We start from the raw sequence: 19,806 nt of genomic DNA, 5'->3' as shown, positions 1-19,806 counted from the left end.
CCCTTTAAATAAATCTCTCTTTTCTTAAAATAATAAAAATTCAGTCTCAATTAAAAAACAATTAAACATTACCAGAAATAACAATTATAATCCAGTCGTAATCAAGAAGCCATTAAATATTCCACCAAATAACAGTTTCTTATTTTAATTTTGGTCATAGACTAATTTTGTATCTTTTTTTCTTTCTGCAGAATGTCTTTAAAATTCTGTAAGAAACTTCTGGCATCTGCTTGTTCCTGCTCTCTTTTCTCAAAGTTTTTTTCCCCACCTTTTCAAGCCCACCTTATACATCCAAGGTAGCAATTCCAGCGAACCCCTATTGTAATTTTAGTATAAGGAAATAATTCAAATCACTGATAAGGTTTATTATTTGTATTTGTTTTTCACATTTTGAGTCATCATCTTTCATTTGTAAATCCATTACTTCCATCTCCTTCTTATAAACTGATTTTTAATTCCACCTGTAGTTTTATTCAATGGAACGTGACTCTCTAGTAATACCAGTTGATGGTAATAAAGAGTTAAATAATTCAAAAACCTTCAGTTGCTATGAGTCAAATGTTTCTTTTAAACAGTCATCTGGTGCCCACTAATGTCTAATCTTCAAAACTTTTCATCGTTATAGAGTGTAAACAGGGTTTTTTTCTCATGGGAAAGGATCCTTTCCATCAACATATGAGCCCCAAATCTGTGTGAATCTTTCCAAAACAATAATCATCCTAATAAAGGCAAATATTTGTAACTCAGGATTGACATGAGGGTTCCTTGGTGTTCTCTGGCCATCCTTGTTTTCTTAGAATTAGAATTCTTTTATTGGCCAAGTGTGATTGGACACACAAGGAATTTGTCTTGGTGCAAATGCTCTTCAGTATACATAAAAGAAAACATATATTCATCAAGAGTCAAGAATCATAAGGTACAACACTTAATAATAGTGATAGGGTACAATAAACAATCAAATCATACTAAGAAACAGTCTTGCAGATGTTTCATTACCCAAACTAGATAATATCATCAGTGTTAGTAAGGACTACAGTTTGCTGTCAGTTTATATCCTGCTGGCTTGCCCTGTCAGTGTTGGTGGAGGTGGTCTTAAAGATCCTTTGGTTGGGCTGTTTACTGTTGGCTCTTTGGCAGTTTCTTGATTGGGGTACTGTTTACTTGATTGTTGGTCTGATGTTAATCTTAGAGTTAATCTATGCTGATCTGGGTGCTAATTGCTGGTGGAGAGGCTCTTGAGTTTTTTGGTGGGGCTGGTTGATAGTCTCTTTTGCATAGTCTATAGATGTTGCTAATATCTATGTGTCTATTGATGGGATATTTGTCAATAATTAGCCTCTTGCTGGATATTCCAATAAATAAAATCTTTAAACTTTTTTTTAAGGATTGAATGATGCTCACCCAGTGATTTCAATAAAATATGCCAGTCTGAAGACTCTTAATCTTTAAAATCAAGGAATAAAGAGTCCAAAATGGTTACAAGGTGACCTGGAAAACTTAGAATCCATATTAAATGGCATTAGTGGCTCTACACAATTTTCCTGATTGCAAAAACACGGCTCCCACCATCAGCTCACAAATATGCAGCTGTATGGAACAAGTGTGTATAATCTGACAATCTGTCTTTAACTCCAGAGAGATTACAGCTGCCTGCTTCCTGGGTGCTTTTTTTGGCTACAATATATTTGTTTCTTTGAGAGGAATGCCAGTTTGCCATTCAAGTCACTGGAAGTGTGCTTTCATTTGAAAGAGTTCAGTTCAGGTTTTTGAGATCTATTCTTCAAGTACCTCAACCAATGGCCTTGATTTAGAGTTCAAGCAAATTTATCAGTTCTACCTAAGAAAAACTTGAGTCACTCTGCACATCTTCTTCAATCAGCCAGAGACCTTAACTACATCACAATTTCAAAATTTACAGGGGTTTAACGTTGGCTATATTCAACAGTTATTATTGAAGGGAATTATTTAAGATCTCTTTTGTACAGAGCCCATCCAAGTGATGGAAGAATAGTTGAATATTTGGACTGATAGAGTGTGAGGAAGTGCTGTTGAAACTGTTCTCTGCTTATTTCAACAGTAGTTGTAGTCATGCAAACATCTTCTCTCAGGTAATTGTCCATTCCTCCAGTACTCAGAGGCATTAAAGCTGGTGTTCCAACTACCTGAGTAAATGTGCCACACCCTGGGTTTTCAAGGTCATGCTGACATCCAGAGGCAGATTTACTTAGTCTTTTGAATGCCAAGACACAGTGAGAAGATGGTAGGTATAATAGGAAAGGTGCAAATGACATACAGATAAGGAGTTGAACGAGTGGAGTTGAAGGGTTTGGAGACTGGCAGCTATTACAAGTAGATAAGAGCATTTTCATTCAATTGCCAGGACTATAAGCATATTCTGGTGGGAGACCTACCTAGACCTTGAAGCTTTTCCTGGAGATCTGCAACAACTAGAAAAGGAGCAACCACCTTATCCCAACAAGTAATAGAACATTTGAGAAAAAGCAACAATTATATATTACCTTAAAGATTTTGAAATTTTAATTTGAACTGAGTACTAAAAGAATAAAGGATTGTGGTAAAGTCATAGAAATGTGGAGTTGATCCAAAGCAATAACCTATTGTTGGAGAAGGTGTGTCTTGCAATAAAGCATATGTATAGATTTGCTAGGCTGTGCTAAGTCCGGTTCTTAGAGAAAACCGGCACATGGAATACATTCTTTTGTAATATCTCCTATACAGATGCTTGCCAGGAATTATCTGCATTCTTCACTGAACTTCCTTGTTTTATCTTGTTACTATCAGATCAATCTGATTTTACTTCTTTGTTCACAGCTAAGTACTACTCTATAGTTTGTACAGTACACTGTAGTGTATTTCCTAATCCTTCTTGGTTATTTTAGAACAATTACTTTTTTTCTTTCTTAGCCTAATTGTGGTTTTCTTGTCTTATTTGTTGATTTATGACCAAAGAAAAAATGATTGATTGATACCTGTTTGAGCTTTTTTCTACTAATTTTTTAAAACATCAAAAAACAGTTCCCAGGTTTGCTATATACATGACATATCTTAAAGAAGATGCTTTAGAACTGTTCTGGCTACGCATTCATGAACAGAGAGTTACATTCATCAGCAATAAATGAGCAAGAAAATAATAAAGTAAACCTGCATACAAAATAGAATTGATTTATAATATTTTGTTATTAACCTGACTGTCTCTCTCTCTCTCTCTGTGTATATGTGTGTATAGGAGTGCATAACCAGAAACCATTCTAAAGCATCTTTTAATAAAGATGTGTCATTTACATAGCAAACCTTGAAGCCAATTTTTTGCAGTTTTGAAAAATGTGAAGACATATTCCCCACTTAGGCGGCTTTATGACTTGGGAGTAACTTATGTAAATTACTCCCATTACATCCACAAAAGAGGAATAACTTAAGAGACAATAAACCAAGCAATGATAGACTGATTTATAGTTGTATCTTACATGAAGTTACCTTTGGCCACATCCTACATTTTATCTTCCTACTGTCAATCTAGATAAGATAAACATACTATTAATACAAAATATCCAGTTTTAAAAATTGTCTAGGAAAGTCGTCTTGTACAATCTGCAAGCTCATAATATTTATTTGAGAATTAAAGAATTTTAAATGATGATACTTTTACTTAACTTTTTCATTAATAACCACCAACTAATACCAGTACATTTATAAAAGGTTTTGATTAGCAAGTTAAGATATTTATAGTTGATGGGTGTGGGCTTTTATCTTTTTTTAATGAAATATTGTTCTTTTTTACTGATTAAGTTTCTAGTGGAAAGATATTAACATATTTTAATATTCTTAACAGTTAGTAACAAAATCATACTTACATTCCACCAATGACACGTATTGATCCAATTCCCTGGAAAGCATCAGAATTTTCAAAAAGTATTGGAATGCAATCTATATTCTCAGAAAGTGTTTTACACCATCCTCCAAAGTGTGGTCTTTCATATATTATCATCTGCAGAAAATGAGAAAATTGATCCTTTAAAATACATTTTTAATCCTGTGTTTATCTGGGAGATTGAAGAAAGGTTTAATTATAAAATGCAAAATGTTTATACAATTTGAAGAAACTGCAAAGTCTGTCTGAACAGCAGCTTCAACTGAGCATTCCATACTTATAAATCTTTAATATTCAAAATAAATCTTTAAAAATTAGGAGTAAAGAATACCAATTTGGTTTTTTTACACGAATAAATTCCTCTTCCTAAAAGGATATTGCTTACTGTTATGTCCTGAGGACTCAAGGAGTTCTCACTCAGGTCCACTCACTTTATGTGGGCGTTATTTCCCCCATTCCCATTGGTTGGTTCTCCCCAGCAGCCAGCTATAAAAGCAGGCTGCGGGGTCCAACCGGTTGCTGATTTCTGCGAGCCAGTTCCAGGCTTGGCAAGCACGGTCAGCCCTTTATTGTAAAATAAAGTATTGTTGCACTCATGCTCTGGTTCAGCCTCTCATTGCTCAAACTTAACACTGGCGACGAGGATGGGATGGCTACCAGAAGCACCTTGCAACCGCTGAGTCACTAGCCACCGATCCGCAGCCCAGAGAGAGCGATCGGCTGGCGATAAGGGAAACGCTGATCCGCAGCCAGAGAGAGCGGTCAGCCAACAAAACGAGCGATCAAAAAGAGCAAACGCTGATCCGCAGCCAGAGAAAGCGGTCTGATTCAAAAAGTTAGAAGCGTCTGTAGCCGCTTGTTAGCCCCGCTACGGGGAAAGTGAAGCGCTGCGAGCCGCAGCCGCTCTGCATTTGGCGCGAAATTCAAACGGGTGTCATTTGAATTTCGAGCCAGTAGGAAACACAGCACAGCGCTGTAGGAAGTCACTAACGCCCACTTTTTGGCACGAATCAAGACACCTCCAACGGCTAGCAGACAACGTGGTAACCCAGAGAGAGAAAGAGAGGGTAGCAAAAAAAACCCTCTCCAGAGCTGATATCACTAGTAACTCACGAGCGCTCGTAGTCCCAGAGAGATTTTTTCCGCAGGTAGCCCAGCCGTTCCAGCACCATGAGTTCCAACCCAGTATTCCCGGCATTTAAACCAGACGAAGAGAAGTGGGAATCGTATAAGAACCGTTTCAATCATTACATCGATGCGGTCGGCCTGGCAGACGCGGGAGAGCATCGGAAAAAATCCTATTTCCTAATCTACTGCGGGGCCACCGTTTACGATACTGCCGCAGCACTCGTAGCGCCGAGAGAATTGAAAAACGTTCCGTGGTCCGAGTTGCTTGAGATCCTCACTAACCACTACGCTCCCAGGCCTTCACAAATCGCCAGGAGGTTCACGTTCCGTATGAGGAAGCAATCAAGTAAGGAGACCATCAAACAATATATGGCCGCCCTCAGAACAGCAGCCCTGCACTGCGGGTTTGGAACATACCTGGAGGACATGCTCCTCGATCAATTAGTTTGTGGGGTCAAGGATCTCAACCTACAGAGGTGCCTGCTAGCAAAAAAAGACCTCAACCTCGCGCAAGCGGTCGAGGAGGCCCTAGCAGCCGAGCTAGCAACGAACTCAGCCACCGAAATTCAGGGCCCAAGTGCCAAGCTAGCATCGTTCCCAGTCCATTCCGAAGAGGTGGAAGCGGAAGAAACCCACAACGATGAAAACGACGTCCACCGCCTCACCAACGACAGACGGTCGCAGGTAGGGGCCAAACAAGAATACACCGGTCCACCCAAGCACATCACATTGTGCCTAGCCTGTGGGGGATCACATCAAAGGGCCACCTGCAAGTTTAAAGGAGCCATTTGCAACAACTGCCATAAGAGGGGCACATCGCGAGAGTCTGCCAAGCCCCCAAAGCGCTGCACACAGACCCCGTCCTCGCACTCGGGTCCACAGAGGCAAGTATTAAACTGTCGCACGCACCGCCTTGCCAGGCGTACTTGCCACACTGTTAGTAAAATTTCTCTCTCCGTTTCCCTAGAAGGTAAACCGTGCCACATGGAGGTTGACACAGGGTCAGCGCTCTCAATAATCTCGTGGAACACCCTCAAGAGACTCCACCCCAGCCTATCCACTACCCGGCTTCAGAGATGCCAGTTCGGTCTGAAGGACTACCAGGGGAAGGCCATTCCCGTGATCGGCAGAGGCAAGTTCTTTGTCAGTTTTAGAGCTTTTAAAGGCCACCTACCTCTAGTGGTAGTTAACGGCAATCTACCCACCTTATTGGGGCTCGATTGGTTTCCCCACCTCGGCCTAGGGTTAACAGGAGTCCATGCTGTCTCAACCTCAGACACTGACTCCTTATTCGCTGACTACGCAGATGTGTTCAGCGAGGAGCTGGGGTGTTATAATGGAACCCCCATCTCGTTCACCGTTGACCCCCAGGCAACCCCAATCAGATTAAAACCACGTAGAGTTCCATTTGCATTCGACCAAAACTAGACGCTGAATTGGATAAACTACTAAAACAAGGGGTCATTGAGCCAACAGATTTCGCCAAGTGGGAGACGCCCATTGTCACACCCCTTAAAAAAGATGGTAGCCTGAGAATTTGCTCGGACTACAAGACAACAATCAATAAATATTTACAAGTTAGTGCCTACCCTGTGCCCGTCATTCAGCACTTATTGCACACTTTCGAACCGGGCAGTATTTTTGCTAAATTGGACATGTCTCAAGCATATCAGCAGTTCCCTGTTGATAACCAAACAGCGGAACTTCAGACCATCGTCACTCACAGGGGTGCCTTCCGATGCAAGCGTCTCCAATTTGGCGTAAGTGTTGCCCCGGGTATTTTTCAATCCCTCATGGAGCGGATTTTACAGGGCCTCCCTGGTGTAGTACCCTACTTCAACGACATCTTGGTCTCGGCCAGGGACAGACCCCAACTCTTCCAGAGAGTGCGAGCAGTGTTAGAGAGGTTCAGACAGCATGGCCTCAAGTTAAAAAAAGAAAAATGCGCCATTGCCACTAGACAGGTGGACTTTCTGGGTTATAAAATTGACGCCTCTGGCATTCACCCCCTGGAGTCCAAGGTTAGGGCAATCCACGAAGCTCCCACACCAACCTCCAAAATGGAGCTACAAGCTTTCTTGGGGCTGCTAAACTTTTATGCATCCTTCTTGCCCCATAAAGCCTCAGTAGCCGAACCCCTACACAGATTACTAGACAAAAAGTCACCGTGGCACTGGGGGCACAAAGAAGACCAGGCGTTTAACGCCGTCAAATCACTACTTACGTCAGAGGCAGTGCTCATCCAATTCGACCCCAACCTTCCTTTAGTACTGGCAGCAGATGCATCCCCTTTTGGAATTGGGGCGGTCCTTAGTCACAGACTCCCCAATGGCGCCGAGGCCCCCATCGCCTTTTTCTCCAGGACACTCTCGGCCACGGAGCGAAATTACAGCCAAATAGACAAGGAAGCCCTAGCAGCTGTTGCAGCCGTGAAAAAGTTTCACGAATTCCTTTTTGGCCACTTCTTCGAACTGGTCACCGACCATAAGCCCCTCCTGGGCCTACTGGCCGGCGACAAACAGACACCTCAAGTCCTTTCCCCTAGGATGACAAGGTGGACACTTTTCCTAGCGGCCTACTCATACAAACTTATTCACCACCCGGGTAAAACTCTATCCCACGCCGACGCTCTCAGTCGCTGCCCCTTACCCGCTCCGGCTGAAGACCCAGCTCCTGTCAACGCCATTTTTGAAATCACCCAGTTGGACCTGCCCATCACCGCCCTTGACATCGCCGCTAAAACCAAGGCAGACCAAACGCTCGCCCAGGTGCTCGACTGGGTGAGGAGGGGTGGCCGGGAGGCAACGTTGATAACAAATTCGCACCCTTTAAGACTCGCATGCAGGAGCTGTCCAGTTTACAGGGTTGTCTACTGTGGGGCACTCGAGTGGTCATTCCGACCTCGCTGCGTACCCGAGTCCTGGAGCGTTGCACGAGGGACATCCCGGCATTGTGAGAATGAAGGCATTAGCACGCAGCTACGTGTGGTGGCCGGGTCTAGACGAGGACATTGTCAATTGCGTAAGTTCCTGCAGCATTTGCCAGGAATCCCGTCCTGCTCCCCCATCGCCACCCCTACCAGATGGGAGAGCGCCAGCGCCCCTTGGTCTAGAATCCATATCGATCTGGCCGGCCCCGTGCATGGAAAGATGTTCCTAGTGGTCGTGGACGCTTATTCCAAGTGGATAGACGTGGCACAGCTATCCACGACCACCACACTAGCAATCACCAACGTGTTAACGCGCCTGTTCGTTACACATGGACTACCCGACTCCTTGGTCTCCGATAATGGCCCACAGTTCGCATCAGTAGAATTCAGCCGTTTTGCAGCCAACCTAGGCATTCGCCACATTTTCACAGCCCCATTTCACCCTGCGAGTAATGGGTTGGCTGAAAGGGCCGTCAGGACCACCAAAGAGGCCCTCGCTAGGTTTGGCAGAGATGACTGGCACCACAAACTCTCACGGTTCCTGATGAGCCAGCACTCAACCCCCTGTGCAGTCACCAATAAGTCCCCAGCGGAACTTCTGATGGGCCGGCGCCTGAGGACTGTATTGGATAGACTGCACCCACAATACTGCCCTGACTCTCCCCTCGCTTCCAGTTCGGGGGTTAGACATTTTATGTTACAGGAGCCGATATTCGCAAGGAATTTCGCTGGGGACCCACTTTGGATTCCAGGCGAGGTCATCGCCGTCACCGGGCCGAGATCGTATAGAGTCAGGCTGGAGGATGGTCGCGTCTGGAGGAGACACATAGACCAACTCAGAAGGCGCCTCAGCAACCTTGCAAACAAGAATCCAGAGTCTCCAGTCGAAGGGGAACCGTCTCATCCGCCGCCCAGCCACATCGCACCCAGCGACCAGTCTGCACCAGCGGTCGTTCCGGTCAGCCCAAACTCGGACAACAGCGCCCAGAGAGTTGGCCAGCCTGATCCAACCCACGAGAGCTCGACCCCAGTAACCAACCCGGTGGTTTCCGAGGATGCCCAGTCCAGAGAGAGTGTTGGCGACACTTTGCCGGCCCAACCGTCACAGACTGATACCGAACAGACAGTCAATGTTCCCGAGTTGCGCCGCTCCGGGCGCCAACACAAACCCCCCGTCTACCTCAAGGACTACGCATGTTCGCATCTGGGGGGAAGGGGTGTTATGTCCTGAGGACTCAAGGAGTTCTCACTCAGGTCCACTCACTTTATGTGGGCGTTATTTCTCCCATTCCCATTGGTTGGTTCTCCCCAGCAGCCAGCTATAAAAGCAGGCTGCGGGGTCCAACCGGTTGCTGATTGCTGCGAGCCAGTTCCAGGCTTGGCAAGCACGGTCAGCCCTTTATTGTAAAATAAAGTATTGTTGCACTCATGCTCTGGTTCAGCCTCTCATTGCTCAAACTTAACACTTACCATAGTATTCATAGGCATTTGCACCTTTAGGCCACCCTAAAGTACAAAATAAAATAAGAAATATGAATACATACTTCCATATTAATACATAGTATATAATATTAATACATACTGATTCTATGAGATACCTTATAAATCAATCAATGAGTCGTCATTCTTTACATTTCTTATCTTTGCTTTTACTGTGTTTTAAGAAACTTGATTGATTTCATGAATAAAAAAGCTTTGTCAACATCACAGCTGACTAAATTAATGTGTTTGTAATGGAGGGCAGATATGCCTGGGAATTTTTTTCTTTTATTTTCTAATTCATAGCACCAAACAAGAAATTATTTAGAATTACTAAATATTAAATATTTAAATACTTATAAGGGGTTGAGGCAGTTGAGATGGGTACATGCAGTTCCTATACCAGATATGACTTATATAAGCATACAACTACTTGTTTTCAAAGCAATAAATTACAGAACCCGTTAATCTGGATGGATAGGAGAAACCTTTGAGAATGTAGTCCTCTACATCTTTGCCCTAGAAGTAGGCAACCAACAACCATGTGTGGCTTCAGTTTTATTTGCAATAACAATTTCAATTTAGTCAAGCTGTACCTGAGATTTTCTAGTCAAATCAAGATAAACTGAGATAAACTGGTTAGGTGTCAAGGAGGTCTATATTTTATTAGTAATTTTTCCCAGGAATTTGGTAGTTTTTAAGAATCATGAATGCAAAGTTTTTAATGACACAATACTGTTTTCTTGATATTTTTTAGAGAGGGGGGAAACTGAAAGTGGCAAAATATATTCATATAAGTTATCAGGAAATATATTAGTACCAATCCAAAATAATTTTGCAGATATACATTTCTATTATAGAAAATAACTTTTGACTACCTCCTAGGACTGTCTATAGAGACATGGATTGATCTACAATAGTAAGAGTATCAAGCCACTATGACTTTTTCAATCCTGATTTAGCAGCTAGCACTTAGCATCTTATAACTAAAGGTTATGACAATTATTTATTTTTTCTTAAGTATTTCTAAGTAATCTCTTCTAAGTCAAACATAATTCTCTTTGTCAAGTCACCAGAAGTTTGATTTTAACAGAGATAGATTCTTCATCATAAGGTTAATTTCTGAACTTGTAATAATATGACAAAATAAATATGAATTTTCAAGCTTAGCCACATTCAGATCTTGATTTGAAAATTACCAAAAGACAGAATGGACTGTAGAAAATTAAACTGATTATAGGCATTAATAACTTCTTACCATTTCCAATGGTCGAAAAGATTTTACATCAGTGGCTGAAAGTTTACATGGACTTTGATTTTCTTCTAATACTGTTTTTTCTCCTTTGTAATCAGTATCTGAATAAGCAAGCCATCTATTAAAATGAAGAATTAGCCCATTAACATGATAATTAATGTACAACTTTATTCATATATCTTTGATTAATACACATTATTCAAGGAGCATATAGTCTTTTTTAAAACAATTTTTATTGGTTTTTAAGACGAACATAGACAAACAAAACATAAAAACATCAAGCCATCTTCCATATATATATACATACAGTGTGCCTGTTGGTTTACAAATTGTTTTGTGCTTCCATTTCGTAGTCTTCAATTACAATTACACTGTATATATTCTCATATTTTCAATCGTATTAAATACATTAATATCATTGTTAATCAATCATTTGACTATACTTTTTTATTCATTCATGTTTTACAAAATAATCATATTTTACTTAAATTGTTTTGTGACAGTTCATATTATCATCTCAAATCTATCCTACAATCATTTTGTAGATGTAATAAGAAAAGAATACATCTTTATATATTTATTATTTTCTAAGAATCTACATATTTCATTACCATGTTTTATTTTCTAACCATTGATAGAATAGATCCCAGATTTTATAAAATTGTTTATCATCTTGTTCTCTGATTTCAAATGTCAATCTACTCATTTCAGCACATTCCAATATTTTCTTAATGATTTCCTCCTGTGATGTTTTCTCATTTTTCCAATTTTTAGCAAATACAATCCTAGCCACTGTTAATACATTTACAATCAGGTATTTCAATTCTTTACTATATATTTCAGGTAAAATTCCCAATAAAAATATCTCTGGTTTCAAATCTATATGCTTTTTTGTCATTTTTTCTAACCACGTGTGGATTTTAGTCCAATATTTTTTAGCATCCGCACAAGTTCACCACATATGGTAATATGAGCCAAGTGTCTGATGACATTTCCAACATTTTTCTGATTTGTTCTTGAACATTCTTGCTATTCTTGTCGGGGGAAAATGCCACCTGTAAAACATCTTATACAAATTTTCTTTATATGCTGTTGACAATGTCATTTTATAATTTTGAAACCACAATTTTTGCCATTTCTCTAGATCAATCCCATATCCGAAATTCTTTCCCCAAGCAATCATTGTTTCTTTAACTTGTTCTTCTTCTAGTTTAATTTTTAATAAATATCCATACAATTTTTAAATCACCTTTTCATCAGTACCTGTCAAAATCTTATCTAAATCAGTCAGTTTATCATAGGAATCTTCTGTTTTAGAGTCTTTATCATACCTTGAATGTATTTGCGCATATCAAAACCAATTCATCTTTATACCTTGTTCCTCTAATTTTTGTATAGATTTAAGTTCACCCTTTTCATTCAATATTTCACCATATCCAACTGTTTGTTCCTTTTTATATATTATAGGATAAGAAAATGCTTCAAAAGTTGATAGCCAGACTGGAATTTTCAAATAGCATTGTCTTTTAGTCTTCTCCCAGTTTAACCATAAAGACTTCCGTATATAATGTCTTCTAAAATACCCCTGTGATTTAGTTTCTTTATACCATAGAAAAGCATGCCACCCCAACAACAGATCATGTCCTTCTAATGTCAACAATCTAGTGTTTCTTAATGTTATCCATTCCTTAACCCACATCAAATTTGTAGCTCGGTAATACAACTCCAAATTAGGCAAACTAAATCCTCCTCTTATTCTAGCATCTTGCAAAAGCTTTAGCTTTATTCTCGCTTTCTTTTCTTGCCATATATATTTCAACACAATTTTATTTAAATCTTCAAAGTAATCTTTTCCAAGCCTAATTGGAATTATTGGAACAAATATAAAATTCTGAGTAGCATATTCATCTTGATTGTTGATATTCTCTCTATTAATGACAGTTGTAAATTTTCCCATTTCGCCAAATCTAACGCTATCTGCTGCTTAAGTTTGATATAATTATTCTCTTTTAGTGTACTGCATCTTACTGTCAAATATATCCCCAAGTACTTAATCTTATTCGTGACCTGAATTTTCAATAGATCTGCCAGTTCTTCCTTTTGTCTTAATAGCATATTCTTTGTCAAGAACTTTGTCTTATCTTTGTTTATTTTCAAACCAGCCACTTTTCCTTATGCCTCTATCTTTTCTATCAATTTTGATGCTGTTTCTAGTGGGTCTTCTAAAATGAAAACCAAATCATCTGCGAATGCTTGCAACTTAAATTCTTCCTGTTTAATTTTTATCCCTTTTATATCCTTTTCTTCTCTAATATTTCTGTTTAGCACTTCCAAGGTTAACACAAGCAACAGAAGTGATAGTGGGCAACCTTGTCTTGTTCCTTTTCTTATATCAATAGAGTCTGTCAGTTCTCCCTCCCACTTGAATAAATTTTTTAGCAAAGCCCATCTGTTCCAGTTGTAATAACATGAATCACCAATTCACATTATCAAATGTCTTCTGTGCATCTAGAAATATCAACGCCATTTGTTTTTCAGGGTATGCCTCGTAGTATTCCAAAGTGTCCAAGATTACTCTCATATTATCTTTAATTTGTCTCTTTGGCAGAAATCCATTTTGATCAGGATGGATAAAATTGTTTAAGTATTTTTTAAGTCTTTCTGCCAATATTGAAGCAAAAATTTTATAATCTGCATTTAGTAAGGAAATTGGTCTATATTTCTTGATTTGTAATGGATCAGCCTCCTCTTTTGGGACAAGTGTTATATAAGCTTCTGACCATGATTTAGGTATCTTCTTCTTTAACATAACTTCATTCATAACTTCTAGCAGTGGAAGGTTCAACGATTCTTGTAGTGTTTTATAAAATTCTGCTGGAAGTCCATCTGGGCCTGGTGCCTTTCCATTATTTTGCTTCTTGAGTGCTTCAGTTAACTACATCATCGTTATATTGCTTTCTAACATTGTTTCAATCTCTTTAGGTATCTGGGGTAAATTAGCATTAAAAAAAGATTTATGAAGTCTTTCTGTTTTGTTATGTTGTTTTCTGTGCTGTATAGTCCAGTTTATTATTTACAATTCCATTAAAATCTCCCATCATAACTATATTAGCATAATCCAGTTCAATTATTTTCATGTGTAATTTTTTATAAAATTCTTCTTGATTGTCATTCGGGGCATAGATTGCACTCAGGAGTGTTTTCATATTATTGTCCATTATTTCCACCATTAGTGTTCTTCCATCGTCATCAGTATAAATCAATTTCGCTGGGATAATATCTTTAATGTATAAAACCACTCCTCTTTTCTTGCATTGTGTCAAAGAAGTAAATATTTTCCCTAATTTTGGCTGTATCAACAGTTGTTCATGTTGCTTTTTGATATGTACTTCTTGTAGGCAGATTATATCAAATTTTAATTTCTCTAATTTATGGAAAGGTTTCCTTCTTTTAATAGCTGAGTTAAGTCCATTTATATTAATTGTAATCAGTTTTTTCTCTTCCATGATTATATTTTGTAGTTAGGTTTAGCAGCTCTCGTAGATCTTGGTTCATGTTGTTCTTTGGCTTCCACCTTTCCACCTACTGCACCTTCTTCTTTTTCAATCGCCATTTGGCAGTCCTCTTGGAATTCAATTAGTGAGATTTCTTTTTCTGCCTCTTCCTCTTTCCCTCCAAAAAATTCTGTGTAAAAATGATTCAGCTTTCTCAATTGAGTCAATTCTATGTCTCTGTTCTTGCCATGTGAACATTAAATCTTCTGGAATCAGCCATCTATAATCATCTATTTTTTAAGTAGCATTTTGGCCAGAAATCGGTATTCTCTTCTCATCTCTCTCATTCTTCTGGGTACTTGTTTCAGGACCACAATCTCCTTGTCTTTATATTTCAATGTTTTTTCTCTTGCGACTTGCAATATTTAATGGCTTTCTTTGTAAATCTGATGTGAACTTCTCTTGGTAAGCTATTTCTCATTGCATATCCTGTGAAGACTCGATAAACCTCATCTATTCCATCCATCATCTTCTCTTTAGTTATTTCCAAAGCTTCAGCCAAAATTTCTATCATTATCTCAGCTAGGTTTTGTCCCTTTTCTTTCTCTATGTTTTGGAATCTGAGATAAAATTCTGATCTGTCCATCTCCCATCTCAGCATCCCACTTTTATCTTGTTCAACCACCGTTAATCTGCTATCAATGTCTCCAAACTTCTTATCTCTTTGTTTATCTTCTTTAATTTTTTGGAATATCTCATCATACTTCATCATCATTTGTTGAATGTTCTCCACCTTTTCATCAGTTTTCCCTGTTCTTTGTTCAATGTTTTCTGTTCACTTTTCAATATTCTCTGTTCTTATTTGAATATTTTGAAGTAATAATAGCCAGATTGCTTCTGATTTTTTAATTAGAAGAATCTAAAAAGAAGGATTACCAAAGGGCATATCTTCCTCTATTTAGAGTATATATTATTCAAAATAATGACATAAATATTTCATCTTTTCCCTGCAACATTACTTGTTACACATACAAATATCATAGACATATACTAGATATAAGAAAAGTCCTAAAATTAAAACTTCATTTCAATCAAACTTTTATTTTTATAGTATTTTTATAACTTCAGAAAAAGTCTAGGAAAACTATTATTTGATCAAAAGAACTGTATCTTGTGGGTAATAACCTTCTGATAAACATAAATGTAATTTTATAAGAATTTTTCTTCGAAGGTATAGCAAAATAACAATTACTTTGGTTACTTTTTTGCATGATGAACAAATAGCTATTGTTGACCTTTATTTATGTAAGTAAAATAAATATTTACTCACACTCCTGCTTTCACAGAGATGATAGGATTTTCAACTTCCAATTCATCTAAATTGGCTATGCCAGTCTGCATGCAGATTGAAAAATGACTATTGTGCGAGCAAAGTTCAATTTCAGGAATACTACAATCCTGTGAAGCAAATTAAACCAGAATAAAACAAATCAGATAAGAAATATTATATATATGTGGTGGACATTAGTTCTCTCTATACTCCTGTCAGTTTTGCAGGAAGCATGGTTAAATGAGCTAAACCTTTATTGTAAGATTACATTAACAGAATCTTGCAAGTCTCAAAGTACTTTTCTTTTTATTAATATTGATAAAATTAGCATTAAAAACTTGCAAAAGTGAAATGTTTCCATTCATCCTCTTAAAATAGTTGACAAATTTAGAATATAATATATCTTTGGTTAGTTAAAGGTATCTTAGAAATAGGATAAGCACACAACTAAGGACACAAGTGTTCATAAATAGGATTGTATTCACAGATTTTAAGAACTTTTTAATGACAAGAACCTTTCTTAGACTGGAACCCACTTCATTGTTGTTATTAATTATATCACTTGTTTTGTTTTCTTACTTTAAAAGAATAAGAAACAGTAAACAGTTCTGTTTACTGCTAAGATAACTCCAAATTGCTAAATAATTTAAGTTGCTTATAGCACTATATTTCAGTTATTATTGTGAATTTATTTTATTTAATGTTGATATGGTCATCTGAAGTTTCCCTTCAGCAGAAATTTTGAGAGGATACCTCATATTTTAAGAACCAATTTATCTTTTGCAGAAGTTTGGAACTTAAAAAAAAGCAAAGATAGTACTTTATGGTTATCCTTTAATTCAACAACTTTAAAAATAACCTTTTGGATTTTTTAAAGTTAATAAAGCCAGGCAAAAAAGGCATAATGAGACTTGAATTTAAATGACTTCAATTTGCTCTCACATTAAAATTTCAATATTGGCTACTCACTTCCCTCTTTTCAACAATATTTTTGCTATTTTTATGGCTCTATTTTGCTGTATTTTCAAACATACCATTTGATCACATAAGCAACACAATCTGTAGTCAGGTCTCATGTACATAGTACATACTAATTTAGCATTCTTTGTTGAACAGCAAACAAATGGGGATACAGTGGTGTTTATAACCTTTGACTTCACTCTGCCATTGTCATTGTGACTCATGCACATTTTTAAAAGATTGGTAAACATTTGGTTTGATAATAAGCAAAATAAAATGTGATGATTAAAGCTGTATATAAGAACGACAAATCTGAGGCATAGAAATAATTACAAGAGTTATCAAAAGCGTAATCTTTGATAATTTCAACTGTAAAACTCTAGGCAGGGAAACAAATAATAAAACATTGAGGAAAGATAAAGTAGAGTGACAGGGAAATATATATAAGGATATCCATTTGGTAGCCACTAGTGGTATCTGATTTTTACAAGCATAGAAGTATTTATTATAATTGTTATACCTTCGTTATATGCTTGATGGAACCAATTGTGAAACTTCCTTGAGCTTTCTCTCTGTGAAGATTCAAGATGTCAGTCAGCATCCTTTCTCCTTCTTCTAGAACATATTTCTGACCTTGAAATGTTGGTTTCTCATATAAAATCCAGCTACATTAATGAATATATCAATATAAATATGCCGCTCACATTGCAAGCACAGTACCAATACTAATAAGGATCAATATTTGCAGTTATAATTATCTGCAGCCTTTCACATGTGTACAATGAGCACACATACACACTGATATATAATATGAGCAATGGCTTTTCCAACAACAGATTTACATTGCACACTGCTACAAGAAAAACATTTGCCACTTAGCTACATTATTTTCATTTGTTAAACATATATGTCTTATTTTTAAAGATTTAAAAAATCAATATAAAAAATTTTGCAAAGCCAGTCTTTTTTCTTTTAGTTTCATATGGATGGTTACAGACCACTTTCACATACTTTAGCCTGTCATTCAGAATGGGCAGGGGAATATAAATTGTTTTTCTAGCGTTAGAATAAGATAGATTGGCAACAATGATCACAAAATATTATTTCACTCTAACATAGTTTTAGGAACACAATACAAATAAATGATTTAGAGCTTCTGACTTAAAGATTTTTCTGTTCTTTGTCTACTTCACAACATTGTTTGGAAAGCTTACATAATTATGTATTATGAAAATTATTGCAAGGATTGTTTATACGTCATTTGACTTTGCATCAGTGATTCTTTCTTCCTTATCCACCTCATATGTTTGTTATGGCAAAACTGGAAAGGTGGGATATAAAACTAACAATAAATAAATATTTATTTTCTGATATTACAATTATTATATACTGCCTGGAAATTACTTTAAACTATTTTTACTGCACATTAAACTACAATATTTCCACATCTATATATGTATATTAATTGAGATGTTATGTCTCTAGTCTTATTTTTAATAAAATATACTTTGTTTTCTGTTTTTTTTTGGTATGGATATATTCTTTAATTACCAACAAATATAGATTTCTGGAAAGTTTATGTTTACTTGCTTATCTTTTGTTTCAGTCTTCTTAAAGCTCTGACAAAATATTCAAACTAAGGAAAATGCAAAGTATTACTTACTGATAAGTATTATATGGCCAAAATTACAGTGAATAAACCTTGCAAGTGTGTTGTCTTTTTTGTATGTCCACATATATCTTTTATCAAACATTGTCATTATATTAGTCAAATGTGATCTATGCTATAACATACGTTTTTCTTACCATCCTCTAATAACTGCGATTAATGCTTCTTTTGAAAACATCCAGAGGGTAGCATCTACCACATCACGATAAATTTCTAGTTTATTTGTGTTCCCATGAAAATCATAAATAAGCATCTGCAAATGACATGCAATAATGCAATAATGTAAAGCAAATTCGGTACATTCATTCACAGTATCGATTATACTGTGTTTTTGGTACAAACATATTTGCATGACATAATCATTAAGCTAGTTTCGATAATTTGAATTTTATGGGTCTAGCCCACCAGGCTAGCTTATCTAGGCCATAAAATGAATTTTACCAGACTACATTACAAGAATACTGTCTCAAACCTATCAACCTCCTTATTGTATTTCACTGTTGTAGCAGATAACTATGCTAGTTACAGGTGAAACTTGAAAAATTAGAATATCGTGCAAAAATTCATTCATTTCAGTAATGCAACTTAAACGGTGAACCTAATATATGAGATAGACTCATTACATGCAAAGCAAGATAGTTCAAGCTGTGATTTGTCATAATTGAGATGATTATGGCTTACAGCTCATGAAAACTCCAAATCCACAATCTCAGAAAATTAGAATATTGTGAAAAGGTTCAATATTCTAGGCTCAGAGTGTCCCACTCTAATCAGCTCATTAAGCCATAACACCTGCAAAGGGTTCCTGAGCCTTTAAATGGTCTCTCAGTCTGGTTCAGTAGGAAGCACAATCATGGGAAAGACTGCTGACCTGACAGTTGTGCAGAAAACCATCGACACCCTCCATAAGAAGGGAAAGCCTCAAAAGGTAATTGCAAATGAAGTTCGATGTTCCCAAAGTGCTGAATCAAAGCACATTAATCGAAAGTTATGTGGAAGGGAAAAGTATGGAAGAAAAAGGTGCACAAGTAGCAGGGATGACCACAGCCTGGAGAGGATTGTCAGGAAAAGGCCATTCAAAAGTGTTGGGGACTTTCACAAGGAGTGGACTGAGGCTGGAGTCAGTGCATCAAGAGCTACCACACACAGACAGATCCTGGACATGGTCTTCAAATGTCGTATTCCTCTTGTCAAGACGCTCCTGAACAACTAACGTCAGAAGCGTCTTACCTGGGCTAAAGAAAAACAGAACTGGTCTGTTGCTCAGTGGTCCAAAGTCCTCTTTTCTGATGAGAGAAACTTTTGCATCTCATTTGGAAACCAAGGACCCAGAGTCTGGAGGAAGAATGGAGAGGCACATACTTCAAGATGCTTGAAGTCCAGTGTGAAGTTTCCACAGTCTGTGTTGATTTGGGGAGCCATGTCATCTGCTGGTGTTGTTCCACTGTGCTTCATTAAGTCCAGGGTCAACGCAGCCGTCTACCAGGAGATTTTGGAACACTTCATGCTTCTTTCCGCAGATGAGTTTTATGGGGATGTTGACTTCATTTTCCAGCAGGACTTGCCAAAAGCACCAAACCCTGGTTTAATGACTGTGGGATTACTGTGCTTGATTGGCCAGCAAACTCGCCTGACTTGAACCCCATAGAGAAAGATGAGAGACATGAGACCAA

The 19,806-nt window shown here is 37.7% G+C and overlaps 1 protein-coding gene across 3 annotated transcripts in view; it reads right to left on the bottom strand.

The window, feature by feature from the left end:
* Positions 1–19,806, bottom strand: part of CRYBG3 (crystallin beta-gamma domain containing 3) — a 74,993-nt gene that overhangs the window by 28,162 nt on the left and 27,025 nt on the right. For all 3 annotated transcript variants that reach the window (XR_015744328.1, XR_015744327.1, XM_026700732.2), the window contains exons 6-11: positions 18,271–18,386; positions 16,985–17,129; positions 15,505–15,632; positions 10,684–10,798; positions 9,417–9,452; positions 3,873–4,006 (exon numbers count right to left, since the gene is read on the bottom strand). Coding sequence is in view for 1 of the 3 variants with exons in the window: in XM_026700732.2 (XP_026556517.1) it covers positions 3,873–4,006; positions 9,417–9,452; positions 10,684–10,798; positions 15,505–15,632; positions 16,985–17,129; positions 18,271–18,386 (674 nt within the window). In the remaining 2 variants the exon portion in view is untranslated. The remainder of the gene's footprint in view (positions 1–3,872; positions 4,007–9,416; positions 9,453–10,683; positions 10,799–15,504; positions 15,633–16,984; positions 17,130–18,270; positions 18,387–19,806) is intronic.

This window comes from Pseudonaja textilis, chromosome 7 (assembly GCF_049901715.1).
Source record: "Pseudonaja textilis isolate UNSWEBS1 chromosome 7, rPseTex1.2, whole genome shotgun sequence".
In the NCBI taxonomy this organism is placed as follows: Eukaryota; Metazoa; Chordata; class Lepidosauria; order Squamata; family Elapidae; genus Pseudonaja; species Pseudonaja textilis.
This window is presented reverse-complemented; position numbering and strand designations above follow the sequence as displayed.